Source organism: Sus scrofa, chromosome 14 (genome assembly GCF_000003025.6).
Source record: "Sus scrofa isolate TJ Tabasco breed Duroc chromosome 14, Sscrofa11.1, whole genome shotgun sequence".
In the NCBI taxonomy this organism is placed as follows: Eukaryota; Metazoa; Chordata; class Mammalia; order Artiodactyla; family Suidae; genus Sus; species Sus scrofa.
Genome location: NC_010456.5, coordinates 61,644,085 through 61,667,979, shown reverse-complemented (window position 1 = coordinate 61,667,979; position 23,895 = coordinate 61,644,085). Strand labels below are relative to the sequence as shown.

The window sequence follows — 23,895 nt, the reverse complement described above, 5'->3', positions numbered from 1 at the left end:
CAACGGCGCCCTTGTGGCCCCACCCCCATAACCCGCCTTGGAGACTCCGCCCCGCCGCGGTCTTTACGTCCTTCCGGCTCCGTCTTGGAAGTGGGGTTGCGCCGCGTCTTTCAGGAGCGAAAGGTGGGGTTCTGCAGAGAAAACGGCCCGCGGTCACGCCGGCAGCCGGAGGCGGGGGCGGGGGCAGGGGCTCCTGGGGCTGTTGTTCCCGGGTATTTGGGCGCAGGTCTGAGGAGGGGAGGGTCAAGGCAAACCAAGGCATAAGGGCTTCCGGAAGCGCCGCGTGCGCACGACGGGCGGGAGTTGTGGACTCAGGCCTTCCGCGCGCCTGACCCCGCCCCTCGTAAGCCCCGCCCAGGGCGCGCTGCCAGAGGTTTCCATAGTGATGGTAAACAAGCCTCAACTGCCTCTGCTACAACTGCCAAGTCCCCCGCGTTCCACCCTCTTCTAGGTGCTCACAGGGTCGACCGAGGTGCCGGATGTGAAGACGAGCGGGAGCGTGGAGACTCGGAGCCCAAGGTGAGGGGTGGTAGGGGCGGCGTGTCCGAGGCCTACACACCAGAAACCGAGGCCCCTGGCATTGAGGACCGAGGAGCTGAGATTTGGGGGTCAGGGGAGGCGGGATCTGTGGTAAAGGCCTGCACCTGGGCCTACTGGAGGTTGAAGACCGTGGGGCTGAAATTTGGGGTCTGAGATCAGGAGCCACACACCTAGGGACCGACTAGGTCCTGAACGAGGACCTGGCCCACTGAGGGTGGGGCCTGCGGGACTGAGATGTGAACTTCGGGGAGGTGGGCCTGAGGCCACTGGTTTACATTCGGGGACTGGATCGCGGGGCTGAGGTTTGGTGTCAGAGGACGCAGGATCGGAAGGGAGGAAGAGCCTGGTGCGGACTCTTGGGGTGGGGAGGCAGAGCCCGAGCGCCCCTGCCTGGGGTACGGTGAAAACATGGGGCGACCGTGAGAGGGGGTTCATTTAAAAATGAAAGCAGTACTTTCACGTGGCTGCGCGCGTCAGGGAGTTGCACGGGACTGGTTGGGAACTGACTCCTCCCCCCTCCCACGTTCCCGCTCGCAGAGCCTCCACTTTCCGTCTTTGCGGCCTTTTCTTCCTCTCCGCGCCGCGTGTGTGCCCTGAGCCGGTCTGCATTTGTCTCCTGCTCTCAAAGGTAGCATGTGGATATTTTGGTTGAAACTGTTCGGTTCTTGTTGTCTTTGCCTGGTGCCCACACTTCCGCTGGGGAAACTTGGTCGGCCGTTTTTTTATTCTTCACTTATCCTTTTATCTTTGAGTGTATTTTTGCTAATTCGTGACTGCGCCCCAGAAACTGCTGGACGCTGCCGGCGCTCGCGCGGCTCCCTCTGCCTCCCAGCCCCCGCGTGGCCCACGTAAGGTGGCGCCGAGCGGTCTGGGTGACGCCGCGCGAGACGCGGGGCCCGACCGACCCTGGGCCCCGGTGTTTTACGGTTAGGAGGCCTCAAGCTCCTCCCGGTTAGTCTTTTCCTTATCAGGGGACCCCCACAGGTTCCCGCCGGACGAACCTCAGGCCCGGGAGAGCCTGCCTCCCTTCTCCGGCTACCTGCGAGCCCCGCGAGACGCCCTTCGCGGCAGTTTCCTTCCCTTGGAGGCCCTACGACAAACCAACGTGCTTCACAGCTATTTTCGAGCCAGAGAACCTGGCGTGGGGGGAAGGAGTTGCCTGCCTCGGCGGGCGGGTTGTTCAGCGGGACCGGGGCCCGAGAGCTGCTGTGGGGGTGGGGGAGGGGCCGGGTGGCCGCGGCGGCTTCCGCGGAACCGGCCGCGGCTGGCGGCGGTGGGGGGAGGGGGGCCCAGGCTCCCAAAGTTAGGGGCGGGCCTCGGTAATCGGACCCTTGTAGAGCCGGGAGAGTTAGTTGAAGGCTGCAAATAATCCTTAAACGAATGCGTCAGCGAAACTACCGGTCTTGATATTCTTACTATTACTTTTAAGTCACGTTTTTAAAAGTTAACTATTTGTGCGTTTCTAGTAAGAATGAACAAACCTCGGGTTCTCCGGTCAGACAAAAATATTAGGATCTATCAGTGAAAAGTGATGTTTTCAGTTCTAATGAAGATAAGCTCCTTCATTTTAAAATAAGTAAATTTACTAGTTAAGCAAGTTCGGCCTTTGCCTCGGGGAGCTCCTCTTAATAGTATGCGTTTCTGTAAATTGATTAGATTTATTCTTTCCGTGTTATAGTCTACTTTTTAATTTTTAACTGCTAAGCGACTGATTTTCACTTGAGTATTGTTAACGTACCTCCCTTATAAAGTAACTCAAGTAAAAATGAGAATGGTTTAAGGGGAGGGATTGATTAAACAGGAGGAGAGTTAGTCCTTTGATAAGGTCAAAACTGGGGAAGACAACAAAAGACAAAAAGACAAAAAACAAAAAGACAAAAAAAAAAAAAACTGGGGAAGAGTGGAGACACACGTGGTGCGTGCCCTTTGGAGTAGTGCCTGGTGGGGCTACAGAAGTGGGAGGGGGGCCCCCCATCGACAGAGGTGACTTTCCCATCAACCTCCCCTCTCCAGTCTGAGTTTTGGCTCTCAGACTCTTTGTGGAATCACACTGATTGGCCCTCAGTAGTCCAGACACAGAGCTAGGTGTTTTACACTTTTCTAATCACATGCCCGCGATCAGTCCATAAGGAGATATTACTGCTATCCCCATCATACAGATGTGTCCTAGAACACATCTGGGACTGTTCTTAAGTCTGTCTGACGTGGGACATCCCTCTGCCAGGACCCCTGCCTCCAGTTAGTTGCTCTGAACAAGGGTTCTTGTGGAAGACAAACGATTGGGCAGAGGGAGAACCAGGTTCATGGATTTTTTTCTCCATAAGTATTTGTATATCTAAGGACTTTTAAAATATAACACATTACCGGAGTTCCCGTCCTGGCGTAGTGGTTAACAAATCCGACTAGGAACCATGAGATTGCGGGTTCGGTCCCTGGCCTTGCTCAGTAGGTTAAGGATCGGCGTTGCAGTGAGCTGCGGTGTAGGTTGCAGGCCTGTCTCGGATCCCTCGTTGCTGTGGCTCTGGAGTAGGCCAGCGGCTACAGCTCCAATTCGACCCCCTAGCCTGGGAACCTCCTTATGCTGCGGGAGCGACCCTAGAAAAGGCAAAAAGACAAACAACAACAACAAAACAAAACAAAACCAAAAAAACCACATTACCATTATCACACCTAAAGAAATAATAATTCCTTGGTATTAAATACCCAGTGTTCAAATGTACCTGATTGCGTAGAATTTTTTATAGCTGGTTGGTTTGATTTAGGATCCAAACAAGATCATTATATTTTTGGTAGACAGATCTCTTATGTTTTAAGAAATAGCACTGTCAAATAGATATATAATAAAGCCACATATTTAATTTTACATTTTCTAATAAAAAGGAACAGGTATGGTTCACTTTTAATAATTTAGTTCTAACAGTATGTCTAAAATTCAAAATATGGAGTTCCCATCATGGTTCAGTGGATAACGAATCCGACTAGGAACCATGAGGTTGCGGGTTCGATCCCTGCCCTTGCTCAGTGGGTTAACGATCCGGCATTGCCGGCATTGCCGTGAGCTGTGGTGTAGGTTGCAGACGCGGCTCGGATCCCGCGTTGCTGTGGCTCTGGCGTAGGCTGGCAGCTACAGCTCCGATTCGACCCCTAGCCTGGGAACCTCCATATGCCGCAGGAGCGGCCCAAGAAATAGCAAAAAATGACAAAAAAAATAAAAACATAAAAAAATAAAATAAAAAAAAAATTCAAAATATTTTATCATGTAATTTTTAAGTTTTATTTTTCACTTTTTTTTCAAACTAAGCTTTAAAAATCCTGTGTGTGCTTGTTTTAGCACATCTCAGTTTGTACCAGCCACATATCAAGTGTGACAAGAGGCTACCTGTTAGACAGTAATGATGCACAGGTTCTCTATTCTTAAGAGTCTTTGAACAAATGGGTTGTGTGTCTTGTGGAATTCTTTCTCCACACTCTGGGTTTTTCTGACTGCTTTCCTGTGGTGTTTTCAGTCACTGTCCTCTGCATTTCCTGTAAAATGGTAGTTATCTCTGAAGGCTTTTTTGATTCCTTTGAGATTTTGGGGGAAATATTTCATTGGAGGTGTTGTGAACTGCTGGAAGCACATATTGGTTGGTGTTCTTTGTGATGTTAGCAGGCATTGATGGTCATTCTCTAGATTCATTGTTTTGTTAATTGTTTCTAAATCAGTGATGTTTTAATTAAATATTCATTCCCATTCATTAGCAGAAGTACTTCTATAGAGAGGAAATTTTTTCTGTATAAAAGGCAGGTTGAGTTTTTGATTCCTTTATATTTATCCAGCATAATGAATTGAATCCCTAGCATATGCCAAAGGCAGTAATTTTTCTGAGATCATTATGAAGTCATGGATTTTTAACATACAGGATGTGTTTTAATCCCCTGTAGCTTTTATTCTTTTTGATGCTCATATTACCCAATTTTTAGCCAGTGAGAGCCCTTCATATTGGTTCCTGAGTTTTTTATTTACTTTCTTAATTTAAAAATTTATTTATTTATTTTGGCATACAGAAGTTCCTGGGCCAGGGATCGAATCTGAACCACACCAGTGACAACGCTGGATCCTTAGCCACATGAGCCACGGGGAAACTCAGGTCCCTAACTTTGTTACAATCTCAGTGGTCTTTAGCATCCTTCCTTTAAGGTATAATACTTGGAGTTCCCCTTGTGGCTCAGCAGGTTAAAAACCCAACTAGTATCCATGAGGATTTGAGTTCCAACCTTGTCCTCACTCAATAGGTTAAGGATTCAGCATTGCCACAAGGTGCAGTGTAGGTTGCAGATGTGGCTGGGATCCCGTGTTGTTGGGGCTGTGGTGTGGGCTGGCAACTGCACCTCCAATTTGACCTCTAGCCTGGGAACTTCCATATACTACAAACAAAAAACAAACAAAAAAGGTATAATGCTTCTTTAAGTGGATCTACCAAAGATGATTCACCTGGACCTCAAGTGATGGGCAGTTGGGTTGGTCTAGTCTTTCCTATTAGAAATAGTGCTTCAGTGAATAACTTTTTTAGGTGTCTTCCCTATTTTTGACCACAGGGGTTGAACTATTGAATCTCTACAAATGGTATCTAAGAGTGTCTGCTGTCTACAGCCTCTCCAGGCGAGTTTATATCAAGTTTCTGTATTTTTGCCGACATGATAAGTATTTTAAATGTTATTTTATTTAAAATTTTAATTGATCTCACCCAGTAAGGTTGAGCATCTTTTTGTGTTTAAGGGCATTTCTTTTTCCATCAACTGTACATAGGTCTTAAGCCCGTTTACCAAAAAGTTGGATTGTTGGGTTTTTTTCTTTTTAGAAGTTCTTTATGTATTAAGGATAGTAACATTTTGGGAACTAACTTGGAAATACCTTTCCCATTTTATCATTGATATTTTTGCTTACCTTATGGTATTTTCAGCCATGCATAAGAGGTTGGGGTTTTGTGTGTGTTTTTTCCTGTATTATGGGTTTTGAGTCATGGTCAGGAAAGTTTTCCCCACTTCCAGTATATAGGAATTCATCTATTTTCTGTTTTTCTTATGTTATTTAGGATATTTCTAAACATTTCCTATAGACATGAAAAACTCTTAGTTAATTCATGTTTTACCTGCATTAACATGTTAATGTGACAGTATCAGTTCTTGACTTGGAAATGGTGACCTACAATTGTATTCTTGGAGTGAATTTGACTTGGTCATGATGTAGTAAATAGCTTTGTATATTGCTGGATTTGGTTGGCTAATGTTTATTCAGGATTTTTTTTTTTTTAAGGACTTGTTTCATGGGAGTTTTCATGTAAGTTCAAATTAGCCTGTTAAACTTGATAAACTAATTCTAAATCTCTTGGAAAACCAATTCCAGGTTTATTATAAATCAAAATGTTTAAAAATGTATGAAAACAACAGAGCTTTATAAGTTTATGGGCTATATAAGTTTTGGGTTAGGAAAAAGATCTCTTAAACAATACAAAAAGCAGTAAATATGCCTTATTTATTTAAAGGGGGGGAAATGACAGGAATAAATTTCTCTGACAGCATGCCTTTTACAAAAATCCTTATCTAGTATAAATATTACAAATTCCTACCACTATTTACAATTCTGTCTACATACAAAGATGTTCCATCATTGACATCTCCATTTTTATCTTCCCCAAATTGGGGTCTTTACATGAATATTTGATTAGAATAGTGATGGTAGAATTATGACATGAGTGGTGATTGTTCATTTTAAATAACTGATATAATTCATACACTGTACAGGTCACTTTTTTTTTTTTTAATTTTATGACTGCACCCATGGCATATAGAAGTTCCTAGGTCAGGGATTGAATTAGAGCCACAGCTGAAGCAACATCAGATGATTTAACCCACTGCACTGAGCTGGCGCTCAAAACCGCACCTCCCCAGCAACCTGAGCCACTGCAGTCGGGTTCTTAACCCACTGCACTGCAGTGGGAACTCCCACTTCACTTTTTTAAAGGATAAAAAGATTCAGAGGTTTTGCTTTGTTTTCTAGTATATTTGCAGGAGTTCCCATAGTGGCTCAGTGGTTAACAAACCTGACTAGTAACCAGGAGGTTTTGGGTTCAATCCCTGGCCTCACTCAGTGGGTTAAGGATCCGGTACTGCCATGAGCTGTGGTGTAGGTCAAAGACGTGGCTTGGATCCCACGTTGTTGTGGCTGCGGCACAGGCTAGCAGCTGTAGCTCTGATTGGACCTCTAGCCTTAGGAATCTCCATATGCCACGGGTTTGGCCCTAAAGGACAAAAGACAAAAAAAAATAAAGTATATTCACAAAGCTGTAAAAACCACTATCTAATTTTCAGAACATTTTCTTAGGCATTCCTGAGATAAATCCCATTTGGTCATGGTGTATATTCTTTTTTAATAGGTTGCTGGATTCCGTTGGTTTATATTTTTTTTTGGAATTTTGCATCTGTGCTCTTAAGGCATTATTTTGTGATGTTTTTCTGGTTTTGATATCTATAAGTGTATTAGTTTGCTGAGGCTGCCGTAACGAAGTCCTATAGACTGGGTGACTTAAACAACAGACAACAAATTTATTGTCTCAGAGTTCTGGAAGCTAGAAGTCCTGTATCAACGAGTCAGCAGGGCTTGAGCAAAGGATATGTTCCAGACTTCTCTCCTTAGTTTATAGATAGATAGCTGTCTTCTCTCTGCTTATCAGAGTCCAAATTTCCCCTTCATCACATTGGAGTATGGCCCACCTTAATTATGTCATTTTAACTTAATTACCTCTGTAAAGACTATATGTAAATCTGGTTACATTCTGTGGTACTAGAGGATAGGACTTCAACATAGGAATTTGGGGGGACACAATGTTCAGCCGATAACATAGTGTAAGTAATATTGGTCTTGTAGAATGTTTTAACTTATTTTGATTAGTTCATTACATTCAGAATATCATTTCAACATGTGATCAGTATTTAAAAATCGAGGGAGTTCCTGTCGTGGTGCAGTGGTTAACAAATCTGACTAGGAACCATGAGGTTGCGGGTTTGATCCCTGGCCTTGCTCAGTGGTTTAAGGATCTGGCGTTGCCGTGAGCTGTGGTGTAGGTTGCAGACGTGGCTTGGATCCCTCGTTGGTGTGGCTGTGGTGTAGGCCAGTGGCTACAGCTCTGATTCAATCCTTAGCCTGGGAATCTCCATATGCCACGGGAGTGGCCCTAAAAAAGGCAAAAAGACACCCCCCCCAAAAAAAAAAATTGAGTTCCCCTGAAAATTGAGAGATTTTACATTCTTTTTTTGGCCACACCCTTGGCATGTGAAAGTTCTCAGGTCGGACTGAACCTGCGACAGCAGCTTAAGCCACTTCAGTGACAATTCCAGATCCTTAACCTCCTGCAAGACAGGGGAACTTCTGAGATTTTTACATTCTTATTTCAATGTTTGCAATTCATAATATGTACTAAAAACAGTACATCACAATTTATGGAGTTCTCATTGTGGCTCAGTGGAAACAAACCCAACTAGTATCCTTGAGGATGCGGGTTCCATCCCTGGCCTGGCTTAGTGTGGTGCAGGCCGGCAGCTGAAGTTCGATTTCAGCCCCTAGCCTGGGAACTTCATGTGCTGCACTTTTGGCCCTTAAAAAAAAGAAAAAAAAACGTTTTGTACTTGCCACATTTCAGGTGGCTACCATACTTTTATCCTTTGTAACTTGTTCTTTTTCCAAAGCAGTTTTCCTCTGTACTTTAAATTTAGGAGTTTTACCAATGTATGCCTGGGTTGTTTGTTTTTAAAGTATCTGTTGGGAACTACAAGGAGTTTATCTTAAGCCAGGAAGGCTTTCTTCCAGTCTTTTATCTGTTGTCTTGCCTCCATTTCATCTTTTTCTCCTTCTGGAATTCTCTTGTTCACCTTTTGTTTCTCCTGTCTTGTGTTTATGTTAGTCCTCTGAATTTCATATCTTTTTCCCTGTACTATTGTGGTGTTTTTTTTCCCCTTTGTTTTGAGCTATTCCAATTCGTTTTCCAAGCCACCATCCTTTCTTTCAGTTCACTACTAACTATAAATTCAAAACTCAATTTTTAGCACTGGTAAGTTTTTTATTCTGTAATTGAGTATCCGAGAGTGCTTGTTATTTTGCTTAAATGGTTACGGTTTTGTGCAGTACTTTCTTATTCCCTGAAAACTGCTGTTTGAAGCTGTTGTTTGATGTGTGGTATCCTGGTGCTGGAGCCCCTCCCAAGTACATTTGTCCTGTTCATTTCGTCCTCTTTGCTGTGTTCCTCACTTCCTGGGGGCACTGTGTTATAGTCCCCCAAGCAGTCTCCAGGCCTGTGGCATCTGCTTGGGACCGGACAAGGTGCAAGGTGTCTTCACTGAGTCCCAGGAGGAAGCTCCTGAGGGGACTGCAAAGGTCTCCCTGGAGACTGAGTGTAATCCACAGGCCTCCTGAGGACTTCTGCACATCTACAGGAAGTTGGTAGGGGAGGAGGTTGGGAGACTCTTTTAGAGCAACATAGCTTGTTCTGTATTGGCTAAAAATTTGTCCTTTGTGTTAATTTGTTCTTTTAAAATTTTTTACTAGAGTAACAGTTGATTTTTTTGTGTGTTAATTTCAATACAAGCATCATAGATATAATTTAACATTATACTATTTTTGCATTTTAGTTAACACAGCTTTTGAGAAATGAACACTAAGAAAAGTGTATTATTATCCCAGACTTAGCTACAGTAAGCTTAAGGGCCTAATAGTGAAAAGATAATGGAAAATGGCTTTGCTCTTGCTTCCAAATTAAGACATACCTTCTTTGATGGATTAAAATGTAGTAATAGCAACAAACATTTAAAATCATCCATCTATAGCATCTCTTTTTATTGAAGTATAGTTTATTACAATGTTGTATTTCTGGTGTAGAGCAAAGTGATTCAATTATGCCTAAATATATATACACATTTTTATATTCTTTTCCATTGTGGTATATTACAGGATCTTGGATATAGTTCCCTATGCTATACAGTAGGACCTTGTTTATTTTATGTATAGTACTTTGTATCTTATCTTATAAGCTTCTCTAATAGACCTTAAAAGCTTTATATATTGAACTGGGCATGTTGTGCAAATTAGGTCAGAGTTCTCATACTTCAGATGCATGAGCTCCTTGAAAGTGTAGGTACACCTGGAGGGTGTACACTTTTTTGAAAAAGTTGATCCAGACCTGCATCATATTCTCGAGTCCCTGACAACAGATGTTTAAGAGCCACTGAATTGGGAATTTATAAAATTGCTGGATTGGAAGAGACTTTTGAAGTTTCTTATGTGCTTTTCAGTAGAATGGGAAAACAGCCATAACAAATAAGGATCTGGGCTCTGCTCGTATACTGTCCTTGACAGGGAATTAATTGCTTCTTCCCCAGACCCATCTCTGCTTATCAGTTGTAAAAGAGACATGAGCTAAAGTTCTCTTTTTTGAATTTAAAAAGAACTGATTATACAGATTAAAAGGATTTAATTTCTTTACTACTCAATGAATTTTATTACATTTATAGCTGTACAGTAATCATCACAACCAAATTTTATAGCATTTCCATCCCAAACCCTCAGTGCATCCCCTCACCCCATCTCATTTGGAAACCTTAAGTTTTTCAAAGTCTGTGAGTCAGTATCTGTTCTGCAAAGAAGTTCATTGTGTGCTAAAAGGATTTATATTTCTACAAAGCAATGAACTCCAAAAAATTCCTGACAAACATTTTTTTTAATTTATTTAAAATTTTTTTTAAATTTATTTTTTTTTAATTTATTTATTGGCCACATCTGTGGCAAGATCCTCACTCCTGAATTTTTAAAATATAAACGGTATGAAAAAGTATCTGGGGGAAGTAAGTAGATTGTGTACAAACAAAATATATATATTATGGTGTTGTAACTTTTAAACCTTAGCTTTTTATGGGGGGTAAAATTTCCACCCCTGGTTCATGCTGCTCTCTGTTTAAATGTGACTGCAATGTCAGTTAATCTGTCAGTTAATTTTGAATTATTTCAGAATCTGTCATGTTTATTTGTTCCTTTACTGATCTGTGTACTTAGCACACAGTACCTGCACAGTGTTTCTGCGTTAATGAATGACTCTCAAAGTTGGTAAATTTTACCTGCTGCACATCACTGAAATCCTTTCACATGCTTCAGTTTCCACTACAACGTTTTGTTGCAGGGTACCAACAATCCTTGCTAAACTTGTCTCATTTCTTCCCATTTCATCTCCATGCATCTGTTCCCATCATTCATTTTCACAGAGAGCAGCTAAACTGTACTGTTTAAAAAGCAAAACTCCAATTATACCACATTGCATTTTGAAAGAGGGTTACTTTCCATTGCTCTTAGAATATAAATCCAAAATATCCACCTAAGGCCTTCAAGGCTTTTTAGGATCTTACTGACCTCAGCCCTTGGCTGCAGGTGTTTTCTGGTGCTTTCTGTCTTGGTTCAACCCCTGTGTCTTCTCTTCATGTTCTTTTACTTGGCCAGGAACCCTATCATGACTTATAAATTATTAACACTCACCTAGCCAGTGTCACCAGTTAAGCCAAGAAGGCATATGTAAAACTACTTAAGGTGAGAAAATGCATGTCAGCCATTTTAATTACCAGGAATGTATTTTGAAGAAGATTTTAAAACGTGAAATAGATGTTTATGAAGTGGTCACAGTACTCACTTCTGTAGAGATGTAATCTTTCTAAAAACAGCCAGTTTTGTGGCTTAATTTTTCTTTAGAATATTTTATTTCTCTTAAATGTATGAGTTTTTAGTGTCTGTTTCTCACTGTGGATGGCTGGATTTTGAATCCTATCACTCAACTTCAATAGTTATCATTCATGGATAATTTTCTCTATATCCTCTGCCTGCTTCCTACTCAGAGATAATTTTGAAGCACATCCCAGCCATCAGACCATTTGACTCACAGATATTTCAAAATATATCTAAAAATTAATGCTTTTATTTTTAAACATAATTCTGTCATATCTAACCTAAGTAAATATAATATCAAATTTCTAGTAAGTGTTCAGATAGCTCCTAAATTGTCTCATAAATGTTTACCAATTTGTTTGAATCAATATCCAAATATGTTCTATGCATTGTGAATCCTTGATAATTCTTTTGTTTTTTATTCCTGTTTTTCTTATTTTTCTCATTCAATAACTGCTCCCTGTAGGGCTGTTTTGTTGAAGACTTGCTATTGCCCATTCTGGCTTTGCAGACAGCATTATTGTAATCCTCCAAATACATTCTTAAGACTTTTCTTTTAAAAATAATTTTATTACTAAAAGTGTTAAACATACACACAGAAGTAGAGACCAAAGTATGATGAAATTCCATGTATCCATCTCCCAGCTTAAATAATTACTAAATCATGGCTCATGTTTCATCTGTACTCTGGCTCCCTCCACTTTAGTTTTAGAAACAGATTCTAGGCATCAGCTGTATCTCTAATGACTTTCAAAAAAGAAATCATTGCAGCATAGTTAAAACTAGAATTTTATAACTTAAGTCCTTCTTAACATTACTGCAATTGTCTTATAATTGTTTTCCAGTTCATTTGAATTATGATTCAAAGGTTCATAAAATAATTGCTGATTAGGTATAAAGTTTAAGAATTGCGTGTTTTAAAAGTAATCTTTCTTAAATTGGGCAAAAACATTTACATGACTGGTCAAATCTACAAAACAAGGTACTACTGTATACACAAAAGAGGTTATACCTTTTGTCCATTAGAGTCCATTCTGAATTCTTCCTGCCTTCCGAGATTTTTTTTTTTTTTTTTTTTTAATTTTACGGTTTCTCCTTCCATGGTTTCTCCTTCCACTTAAGTGGTGCCCGTCACCCTCCCCTCCGCCCGCCCGTACTCTGGACTTTCCTCCACCCTGGCACCTCTCCTCAGAGCTCACACGGAACGTTCTTCCTCGTTGCTTTCCTTCCATCCTCCTCCCACTTCCTGCCTTAGCCGACCGCGCGGGCCGCGGGCTGCGGGCCGCACCTGCAGGACGCGTTTCCATTGGTGACATCTTGGCGGGCCGGTCGGTGGCACTTCCTCCTTTACACCCCGTGACCCACGTCCGGCTCGCCGCCCTCCCAGTCACGCGGCCGCTGCCTCCGGGACGCAGCCCCGCGCGTCGGCCTTCCGGACTCCAGGCCCCGGACCCGTCGTGGTGAGCCGCGGCGAGCGGACGACCCCCGCCCGCCTACCCCAAACCCCCCACTCCCCCCACCCCCGCGGATCTCGGGAAATCTTCCCACCTCCTCTGGGACAGCCCCCCCCCCCCCCCGCAGCCCCAGGAACTCTTTCTTCCCCGCTCGCCCATCCCGGGAACGCCGCACCCCCACCTCCAGCTGCCCCAGGAAGTCCCCCCGACCCGACCCGGGAGCTCCGCCCCCAGCCCGGGGAGCCGCCCGCCCCCCTCGAGTCCCGGGAACTTCCTTTGACGCCCCACGAAGCCCCTCTGACTCGCGAGCCCCGCACGCTTTGCCAGCGGCTCTGGGAAGCTCGGCGGGAGACCTCTCCCACCTAAGCTCCCAACATTTCATGCCTCCTTCCTCGGTTTGAGCTCTTCCTCCGAGCGCCTTAGTAGTGTCCCCGCCTGGGAGCTCCCCTCCCACCGCCAGGCCCGGGGAGCCTTTGCCGCGTGACCTCCTTCCCCTCCCCCAACCTCGCGCGGCCCGGGAAGCTTCTCCCTCCCCCACCCGTAGCCCGCCCCGCCCCGCCCCGCCCGGAAGCTCCCGCTGACCCCGCCCAGGCCCGTGGATGGGGAGCCCTGGCGTCTGGCCTTCCAGTAGGGTTGGGCCGACCTAAGGCTGTCGGATCGCCAGTTGGAGGCCGAGCGAACCCCTTCGCCTTGTCCCCGGTTCCCCCGCCGGGAGCCCGGCGTCCGGGACCAGTATCGCGCTTCCCGCCGAAACCGCTCAGACGCGCCCCTGGCGGCCCGCGACTGCGAGCTTGAGACCGCACTTTCAAGCCTCGTACGAAGCGTTTGCCCACAGCTAGTTGAGTTTCAATTTCAGGTTGATAACAAAAGGAGATGCACCTGGCCTTTTCCCGGATTTCTCTGCGTTTTTAAGTGTCTGGTGTAATTGGGGGGTCCCGGCTGTAGACCGCGCTTGCTTGAGGAAAATAGAAATCGGTCCTGCTCCTTTCAGCGGTAAGTCTTAGGGCGAAAGACTCAACTGCGTAATACTGAGGCGGCCTCTCCCGCGGACTGGGCTTTAAGAGTAGAACTTAAACCCAGGACAATCTCGCTTGTGCGTACTGCCAGCTGTGGGTTAAAATTAATTTACAAATGAGGACGGAAATGCTTTTCAGGCCTCACTGGCACGCAAATGAAGGTGAAGTCGGGGGCCCGCCGAGCTCCCCTCTGAACGGAGGGTGGGGGTGCAGTAAACCGCCCTGTGTACTTCGCAGATAATCCTAATCAGTCATGGGCTGGGGCGCACCCTGTTTATCTTGATTGGTTTACCTGGATTCGAACTAAATCTTGCCTAACCAGTAGAGTGAAGAGCTCTTTTGGAGAGCCTCTCAGGAGTCCAGGGAGCCTGTTACTAATGGGGGATTTTGGCTCCGGCCCAGATCTATTGTTTTAGAATTTGCATTTTAACTTGATCCTTGGGTGGTCCGTGGGCGCACTTACGTCATAGTCTAGGCGCCGGCGGGAGTTGTGCAAAATCCTTGGTTTCCCACTTTCTCTGTACGTAGAGTTAGATCGATATGCAGGCGCGGAATCCAATAGCTGTATTTTGCAACACTTCCAGCGATTGCAAGGTGCTGCCGCGGGGGGGGGGGGAGTGGGGGACCAGTGTTCCCCCTTAACGGTTCAACACGTGTATGCACCACGGTTCAATCTTCGTGGCTATTGGCTTCCGTGCGTGTGGACACCCCTGGGTGTGTACGTCCGAGGATGGCCCCCAGTCGATGGTCTCCGGGCCACACTAGAGTGAGCCAGAAGTTGGGATAAACCAAGGCAGAAGGATCAGACCATAATTGGGTTCTGCCCTTTAGATTTTGGGGGTAGAGGGGGGGATGGTTGATGAAGCCTCTTGCAGAGAATTTGAAACCATTGCTACTTAAACTGTAATACTTTACATTTGCATAGCCCCCCGCCCCCAGTAATTATAAGGCAAGGCAAACTCAGAGAAGTTAACTTGACTTTCTCAATGCTATGTTCCCAAAGCTTAAGAATCTATTTTAGTTCTTAGACGTATTACCTGAACTTCAGCACGTATCCTAGTCCTTTGGGGACAGCTCTATCCCGTGGCTGTGGGTGATGTTTATCCTTTCAAAAAGTATATTTCAACGTTTCCTCCCTTCATTCTCCCTCAGTTAATTGAAAGGTCGGTGTCAGATGAAATACAGGTCACAAGATATGAAATTACCAAATAAAACTGGGAAAGTTTTTAGAGTATCCCCACCCATCCCTACAGGGATTCTTGTAAATTGTAAATATCGTTGAGACAGCCTTTAGCAAACAATCTTAATTCTGGAGCCCGTCCCAGTGAAAAACCAGGCCGGGTCTCCTGTGCACGTCGGCGCAGCCCGCCCCTCGCCCCCAACAACCCGGAGGGCCTTTGGCTTCCCGGGCCGCAGACCACGGCCCCGCCCCACCCCTACGGCGCCCCTCCTGCCCTCGATATTTAATTCTCTTACCGCGCTTAGGGTTGTGTGTAGTCTCCAGGTGAGTGGAAGGTTTTCTGGCTTTATTCTCTGTTAGCATAAGAAAAAGGTAAACCTTTTAAAAGTGCTGCGCGGTTGGGGCGGCTGTGTAATTTATCTAAGGTAGCCCCGTGGTTATAGAGGGCCTCCTCTGCCCCAGCTCTGGCTTTTCCGAAGGAAGAGAGCTCTGAGACTGCTGCCTCCACTCCCGCTGGAGAGAGCTGGGGGCACTCAGAATAGCCGCCTTGTCACTCTCTTTCAGGTCGGTTCGTTATCTACCCGAAGTTTCTTCGCTGTCTGGGCCTCTCCCCCCCCTCTGCGGCTGCTCTTAAAGGTAAGCTACTTTAAGAAAAATAATTTCTCAATTAATTGACATAAAATTTAATGTTCCAAGTATTGTTAAGTCTGTAAAGGATCCAAGTGTAGCATTTGAGGGCAAAAGTGAGGATATTGCATTATGTACAGTAAAAATACAGATAAGTGTTTTAGAAAAATGTTTACATAATCATGCCTTCAGAGAAGAAATCACTTATTTTTGAAACATTTTCTGAAACAAATTTGGAGTTTTTCTGTATTGGGTATTTTAAGTAAATCTGACGTGAAATGTCGGTGTTCTTTTATGTTTCTTGCTTGTCTTTTTAAACTACCTAGACTGCCATAGTCTATCTAGAGAGTGGTGTTGGCCCCACATGGCCATCAGTTAATCTCTTGCTAATCTTGGGCCCACTGCACTGGGGGTGGGCCCACAGTGACCTACAGAACAAATAATTCTGTCCATGCTAGGCTCTCGGACGCATTTTTGAATACTTTTGAACAAGTCTTGAATTTGTTTTGCAAGAATGTTCTGGAAGCATAGTATCATAAGACTTATTTTATGGAAAAAGAACATCTTGAGGAAGCGGAAAGGTGGTGTATTTGAGGTGACATTATAAGGATTAGTGGGATTTAGCTAGATAGAAGGTTGGGTGGAGTATTTGGAGAGAGAATTACCATGTGTATCAAATCCAAGGGTGCGGAGAGTTGCACATTGCAGACACAGAAAATTAGAGGGATGGTTTTTTGTTTTTTCTTTTTTAATGGATGTGAGCTAGATAGTGTGTTGTGGGTCAGAGTTGCAAGGCTTGAGCACCTCTTAGTCCTGTGTTTTGTGTTCTAGCCAGTGGGAAACCACTGACATCTTGATACAGGAGAGTGACATAAAGTCACTTTAAAAAGAACATGCTAGCTGAGGATTGAGTTGCAGTAAGGGCTAGAAAAGTTTAAGGATTAGATGTGAATGTTCTGGAAAGGACCATTGGTACTAGAATTAGAAAGAGGTACTAGAAGTAGAACAGGATGTGAGGGCAATGTAGAAAGAAAATGATTTGAGTTCATTCTACTAGGGACTGAGAAGTGTGAGAAACCTTTATTGTGAGTTACTGAGTTGAATTTAAGGTGGATTAAGAGTAGAATTAGGGTGGAGAATGGGATCACCCCAAAGAGATAAACTCATTGGATTAAAGGGAATTGTTCAAGGATTACTTCAGTTTTATTTTACAGTCTCTGGATGACAGGTAAGGCTATTTTGTTGCAACCACGGTGTTAGAAGAGTTTTGAGAGAAAAATGCTGCATTCATTTGTGGTAATAGGTGTAGCTATAATATTGTGTGTATACCAGTCTTGGCTTCAGGAAGCCTAAGGCCGAAAACTTGTGTATCCTGAGCCCAGAGGTAAACCTATAGTTAAAGGTTGAGAATGGGTTCGAAAAGGCAGAGTGTGAAAATGTTTCTTGCTCTAGAGGTCTTGGCAGTGAGATCATGTCTTTTTTAATGGGAGGGTTAGAGGTGACGCTATAGGATGAGATTTTACTGAAAGGGAAAGCAAGAAAGCAAGTCAGCAAGTAGCTAGAGGCAGAGTTGGTATTAGGGAAGGTATGTTAGGAGATTGATTAGAAAGGATCATCTCATTAATTGATAAGGAAAATAGGCTTCAGTGTGTGAAACCATAGCAGAGGCACACAGATAATGATCTCAGCTACAAGGAGAAGCAACTCCCCATTAAATTTTGTTCTATTCTGATTTCCTTTATCTTGTCTCTCCTTTGAGTAGATGATCAGCTGAAGATGGAAGGTTAGAATATGTGAGGTTTACCACAGACATTTGAGGGCTTGAGAGAGTGGCCTCTAAGCACCCAATAACAGCCAATCAGATACCTAAGTTTTCCTGGGCTGTTTTACTGAGCACTATTAGTGTACTTGAGCATTTCATGTATTACCTATTTGCTCCTTCCTTCCACCTCCCAGTGGCATATGAAATTCCCAGGACAGGGATCAGATCCAGGTCACAATTGTCACCTAAGCTGCAACCTGCATCCTAGTGCTCCCAAGATGCTGCCAGTCCTGTGGTGCCACAGCGGGAACTCCTTTTTGCTTTTCTTCTTCTTTTTTTTTTTTTTTTTTTTTTTTTTGTCTTTTTGCCTTTTCTGGGGCCGCTCCTGCAGCATATGGAGGTTCCCAGGCTAGGGGTCTAATCAGAGCTGTAGCTGCTGGCCTACGCCACAGCCACAACTACAACAACTCTGGATCCAAGCTGCATCTGCAACCTACACCACACCTCACGGCAACGCCGGGTCCTGTTAAACCACTGCGCCACGACAGAAACTCCCTATTTGCTTTTCTTAACATCCATACTTTCAGGGTTTTTTTAAATGTGGGATATTTTCAAAATCTGTTCATATTTAAATAGTGTAAATATCCCGTTCCATCTGGAATATATTTGGGATTCATCAGGGTAAGATTCTGCTTTTATCTTTACATGTCAACCAGTGTGCCCAGATTTCTTGAAGAGGTGATTGATGTCTTTACCACTGATTTTTTTTTTTTCTTACCACTGATTTTAAAAGCTACATCTGTTAGACTTGCCGTGAAAGGACAATTTCACTGAACATTTAATTTCCGTATACTTAACATGTGCTCATTTTGAGCATTCATAACAATATATTTATGGCCCTATCACTATTTTTATTGTCTGTATGTCATATGTTGGTATCTGGTGGTTCAAATCCTGCCCTTCAGCATGGATTTGACCTTTAGTCTTTTTCTTTTTGGATGCTGGGTGTCAGATGCCACTTGCACTTCTGACACTGTTAGGAAGGGCACCTCTCATTCCTCTAGTACACTGAGAATTTCATTCCCTTTCTTCTAGTCCCTCAATAAAACACAGCAATTAATTCAGTATCTGTTGTGCACTTATCTAATATTTTGTTGATGGATTTATCTGCTTGTTCCAGTGTCTTCAGTTTGATCTCATATTTGACTCAGGTTGTATTCAAGTTGACAGTTGAGGAACAAAATGCTAATTGCTTAGACTCCAGAAATCATTGCTATCTTGTATCCTTGTAGCTTTGTTGCTGATAACACTGATCTGGTTCACCCCAGTGTTGAAGAAAATATTCTATATTGTGATTTAAATAGCTTATTTTTGCTTCTGTAGTATCTTGCCACAAATAAGCAAGCAAAGAATCATACAGGAAGTGAACTATAACGGAAAAAATAAAAATCATTTTTAAAAAATCACACAGGAGCTGTTGTAAATGAACTGCCATATTTCATTATGACAAATATCTGGAATAAATAGAACAAGAAAATGCCCTGTATAATTTAGATTGTTCTGTGTTCAAAGTACTAAGTCACACCTACCTTCCTACCTCTTACACTAAAGTAAAAGCCATGCAATAATAATAGAGCTTATCTGTTTTCTTCCATTTCTAAGACATTCTCTTAGTATTTCTGAATGTTGCCTCAGTTCATATTTTTGTCTTTAGTCTGTGAGTGTTACATATGTTTTGGGAGATCTAGGATTGAATTTCAGTTCAAATGTATTTTATTTTACTCATCCTTTTTCATTTATAAAATGTGGGAGACTATTCACTGTGTATTCTTATACATATTAAATGAAAAATTATGTAAAGTAGTTTTTGCTTTCTTTTCAGCCACAAAAAGCTGCATCCAAGCTTGTTTGACGCCTGCCCTGACAAGTGTCCATGATGTTGGGCCCTGAGGGAGGTGAAGGTTTTGTGGTCAAGCTCCGTGGCCTGCCCTGGTCCTGCTCTGTTGAGGATGTGCAGAATTTCCTCTCCGACTGCACAATTCGTGATGGGGCCGCAGGTGTTCATTTTATCTACACTAGAGAAGGCAGGCAGAGTGGTGAGGCTTTTGTTGAACTTGAATCAGAAGATGATGTAAAAATGGCCCTTAAAAAAGACAGGGAAAGCATGGGACACCGGTACATTGAGGTGTTCAAGTCCCACAGAACCGAGATGGATTGGGTGTTGAAGCACAGTGGTCCAAATAGTGCAGACACTGCCAATGATGGTTTCGTGCGGCTTCGAGGACTCCCATTTGGATGCACCAAGGAAGAAATCGTTCAGTTCTTCTCAGGGTTGGAAATCGTGCCAAATGGGATCACACTGCCTGTGGACCCCGAGGGCAAGATTACAGGGGAAGCCTTTGTGCAGTTTGCCTCACAGGAGTTAGCTGAGAAGGCGCTAGGGAAGCACAAGGAGAGAATAGGGCACAGGTATATTGAGGTGTTCAAGAGCAGTCAGGAAGAGGTTAGGTCATACTCAGATCCCCCTCTGAAGTTTATGTCCGTGCAGCGACCAGGGCCCTATGACCGCCCCGGCACAGCCCGGAGGTATATCGGCATTGTCAAGCAAGCAGGCCTGGAGAGGATGAGGTCTGGTGCCTACAGTGCAGGCTATGGGGGCTATGAGGAGTACAGTGGCCTCAGTGATGGTTACGGCTTCACCACCGACCTATTTGGAAGAGACCTCAGTTATTGTCTCTCTGGGATGTATGACCACAGGTATGGAGATGGCGAGTTTACTGTCCAGAGCACCACTGGACACTGTGTCCACATGAGGGGGCTGCCATACAAAGCCACTGAGAACGACATTTACAACTTCTTCTCTCCACTCAACCCCGTGAGAGTCCATATTGAGATTGGCCCTGATGGAAGAGTGACGGGCGAAGCTGATGTTGAGTTTGCCACCCACGATGAAGCTGTGGCAGCCATGTCCAAAGACAGGGCCAACATGCAACACAGATACATAGAACTTTTCTTGAATTCCACAACAGGGGCCAGCAATGGGGCATATAGCAGCCAGATGATGCAAGGCATGGGGGTGTCAACCCAGTCCACATACAGTGGCCTTGAGAGCCAGTCCGTGAGTGGCTGTTACGGGGCTGGCTACGGTGGCCAGAACAGCATGGGTGGATATGACTAGTTTTGTAGTAGCTTTTGAGTTATTTCAATCAAATTTTCACAGGCAGCCAACAAGCAATGAAAAGCAGTTATTACTCTAGAGGAAGCTGTGGGACCCATTTTGCACCATGAGTTTGTGAAATCTGGATTAAAAAAAATTACCTCTTCAGTGTTTTCTCATGCAAACTTTCTTCTAGCATGTGATATTGAGTAAACTAAAACTATTTTCAGCTTTTCTCGATTAACATTTTGGTAGTGTACTTCTGGAGTGATGTTATCTGAGTTATAAGTAGTTTCAAGTATGTTAAATGTGGATCTTTTACACCACATCATCGTGAACACATTGGGGAGGTGTGCTTTTTTGGAAAACTCAAGGTGCTAGATCCCTAATTCAAAGAGGAACATTTCTCATGTTTGTTCATTCTAGTTTATTTTCATTTAAAATCTTTTAGGTTAAGTTTAAGCTTTTTAAAAGTTAGTTTTGAAAATTGAGACACATTACTAATACTGTAGGAATTGGTGAGGCCTTGACTTAAAACTTTCTTTGTACTGTGATTTCCTTTCGGGTGTATTTTGCTAAGTGAAACTTGTTAAATTTTTTGTTAACTAAATTTTTTTCTTAAAATAAAAAGACTTTTTCACAATGACTGGCACAGACTATCTACTCACCAAAAGTAGCAGAATGACTGGGTGGTTGAATTCATCCTAATACTACTGTGTTTCAGTGTTAATTTTAAAATTTAGCATTGCAATTTGAATGAGGCTAAATTAAAAATCAGATTTTAAAATATTAAATGAGTGGAAATGGTGACTTAAAAAGACCAGAAAGTATAAGGATAGAAAAGGCATGTTAGCCTGTTTCGTGTGACTTATGTCCAGTTGATCAGCCGTTTGTAGTATCCTGCTGTTCCCTTCCTTTATGTTCATAGGTAGAGGTCTTTAATTTGGGGAGTTACATACATTGAGTCATTAGCCACAATTTATGGGGTTTTGTTTGTTTTTAGATAAAGGGTGCTGGATTGGAAGTTCCCATGTGGCACAGCATGTTTAAGATCAGCATTGCCACAGCTGTAGCAAAGGCAAGCTTGAGACCTGTTTCCAAATTGTTAGTGGAAAATTCTCCACCCAAAAGAATTGTTCCCCCCAGCACTGGAAAACAAGTGCCAAATTTCAGGCAGCTTTGGACACAGCGTATTACTACCATCACTTGAACTTAAACATACAAATTAAGCCACTAGAATTTAAAGTCTTAAGAATGCTGCTTGGTAGCTATTAATTTACCCAGCTTATTTTCCCACTTGTCTTTAATAACCATACAGTGTAGTTCAGATCCTCCAATTTCACCAGTTTTAAGGGTTTTTTTTTTTGGTTTGTTTTTTTCTTTTTAGGGCTGCACCCATGGCACATGGAGGTCCCCAAGCTCTAGGGGTCTAGTCGGAGCTGTAGCTGCCGGCCTACACCACAGCCACAGCAGTGCCAGATCCTTAACCCACTGAGTGAGGCCTTGAACCCACAACCTGTGGTTCCTAGTCAGATTCGTTTCTGCTGTGACATAACAGGAACTCATTTTTCTTTTTCCAGTTTAAGGAATTTTAAATGTGGGATTTTATTTCAAGGCACTGGCCTCATTTACAGAGAAGCTGGTCTGTTAACAAAGTCCCTGAAGATCTTATTAGAAAGTCTTACAAGTAGGCTGGAGTCTTACTAAGGTCTTTCTGGCTTTATTCCCATCAGTGTTGAGCAGGCTCAGGTGGCTAGAGATGGGGCAGCAACATTACCCAGAGGTACTAGAAGCAGAACAGAGGAAACTGGGTAGTCTGAGAATAGGGGTGGTCAGAGACTGCACCTGTTCTAGGCTGTGTTCACAGGGTGTCAGCTCATCTTAGGAGCTGACAGTTTTCCAAGTTTCAGACAGGGGTCCACCACAGGGAAACAAAGACTGGACTGTGAGGAAGACCCAGTGAAACTTGGAATGTCAGGGGCTAGGATGCCATAAAAGACCAAGATTTGCTAAGGCCGTGAAGTTTCAGGGATTACTTTTATCCATTGTAATTTTGTTTTAATTTTAAGGTCCAGATATGGAAGGGGAGTGGTAGAAACTGGGGTGGGAAATTGGAAATGCTAAATGATGTTGAATCCCAAGGTGACTCATCTCTGGGCCGGCAGCAGTTGGCCACCTGCCCCTTGTATTAGAAAAAAGCCCAAGGTACCTCACCCGAGGTAGGTGGTTTATAAGATGATGTACTCCCTCAAAGTGGGCTCCAAGGATGTGTTGGCAAACTGCTGGTAAACCAGATCCCACCTGCTGCGTGACTTTGTGAGACCCACAAGCTAAGTAAGAATGAATGGTTTTTACACATGAGTTAATTTGATGGCAGGGAACCCCAAATAAAATTATAATCTTCCACCAGAGATTGATTCTTACTTACTAGTAAGACCTGTACTACAAAATATTGTACTTAATTGTTTTGAGTTTTATCAAAATTTTTGTATTCGTAGAAACTGATTTGCCTTGGCCTATAAAATATAAAAGTTTTATTCTCTAGCCCCTGAAAGGAATCTTTTACTCGGAAAAATAGTATCATGACTGAGCATCATGGCACTGAAGGGACAGTCCCTACTACTGGAGGAAACTGCAGGGCATGATCCCATAGCACAGAGGGGTCTTGAGGGTGTTGGACCAGTTGACTGAGTATAAAAGTTGATGTGGGGCATCTCTTGTGACTCAGGTCTAATTCTAAACCTTGGAATCCATCCAAATCTAAAGTTGACCTTGGAAACAGTGGCCTGCAGGAGGGTGTTGAGAGAAGGGGTTGGACGACTCTGGTGTGCCTGTTCCTCTGGGCAGACCTAAGTACAGTCCTCTGCTAAATGGATAATAAATTGCTTAGGGAGATGCACCAGCATATTGAGACAGTGGAAGCCCTCCTTATCCAGGGTTGGCAATAGAGGAGAAAATGGGGTAAATTCAGGAAAGCACAGACCAGTGGTGGCTACCATTAGATGTGAAGTGAGCAAATTGGAATGGGCAGCAAAGCCCGACAAGGCTGGAAGGGCCCCTGACCCAGCCAGATCTATGGTGAAAGCTAACAGACATCTGTGTGTCCAGGGGTCATACAGGTACAGCTCAGTTCAACTTGCTGCTCCCATCTCTGAATCTTCTTTGGTTATATGAGCAGAAAGTTGGGGGAAAAATCAGGATCTTATTCTATTTATTTCCAGAAAATGGCCAGGCCTCAGACCTAGAGACTATCAATTGAAGGAAGGGGCTGACAGCATTGCAACAACAGTATGTAATAAGGGTTCTATAAACCTTCCCCTCTGAGGCCAGGGATAGGAAATTATCTAAATCTCTTACATGCTGTTGGATAGGGAGTCTGACTTGATACCAGAAGATCTATAATGCTATTGTGGCCCTTTTG

The 23,895-nt window shown here is 43.7% G+C and overlaps 1 protein-coding gene across 11 annotated transcripts; it reads left to right on the top strand.

Moving 5' to 3' along the window:
* HNRNPF (heterogeneous nuclear ribonucleoprotein F) lies at nt 33–21,268 on the top strand. Of its 11 annotated transcripts, none has more exons than XM_021073897.1 (5): nt 33–123; nt 452–519; nt 13,589–13,725; nt 15,493–15,564; nt 19,200–21,120. In XM_021073897.1, the coding sequence occupies exon 5, from the start codon at nt 19,251–19,253 to the stop codon at nt 20,493–20,495; it is 1,245 nt and encodes a 414-aa protein (XP_020929556.1). In that variant the 5' UTR covers nt 33–123; nt 452–519; nt 13,589–13,725; nt 15,493–15,564; nt 19,200–19,250; the 3' UTR covers nt 20,496–21,120. The 11 variants fall into 11 exon arrangements, with proteins under 11 accessions (XP_020929556.1, XP_013838717.1, XP_005671056.1 ...); XM_013983263.2 differs by lacking the exon at nt 13,589–13,725 and adding an exon at nt 1,078–1,168; XM_005670999.3 differs by lacking the exon at nt 13,589–13,725.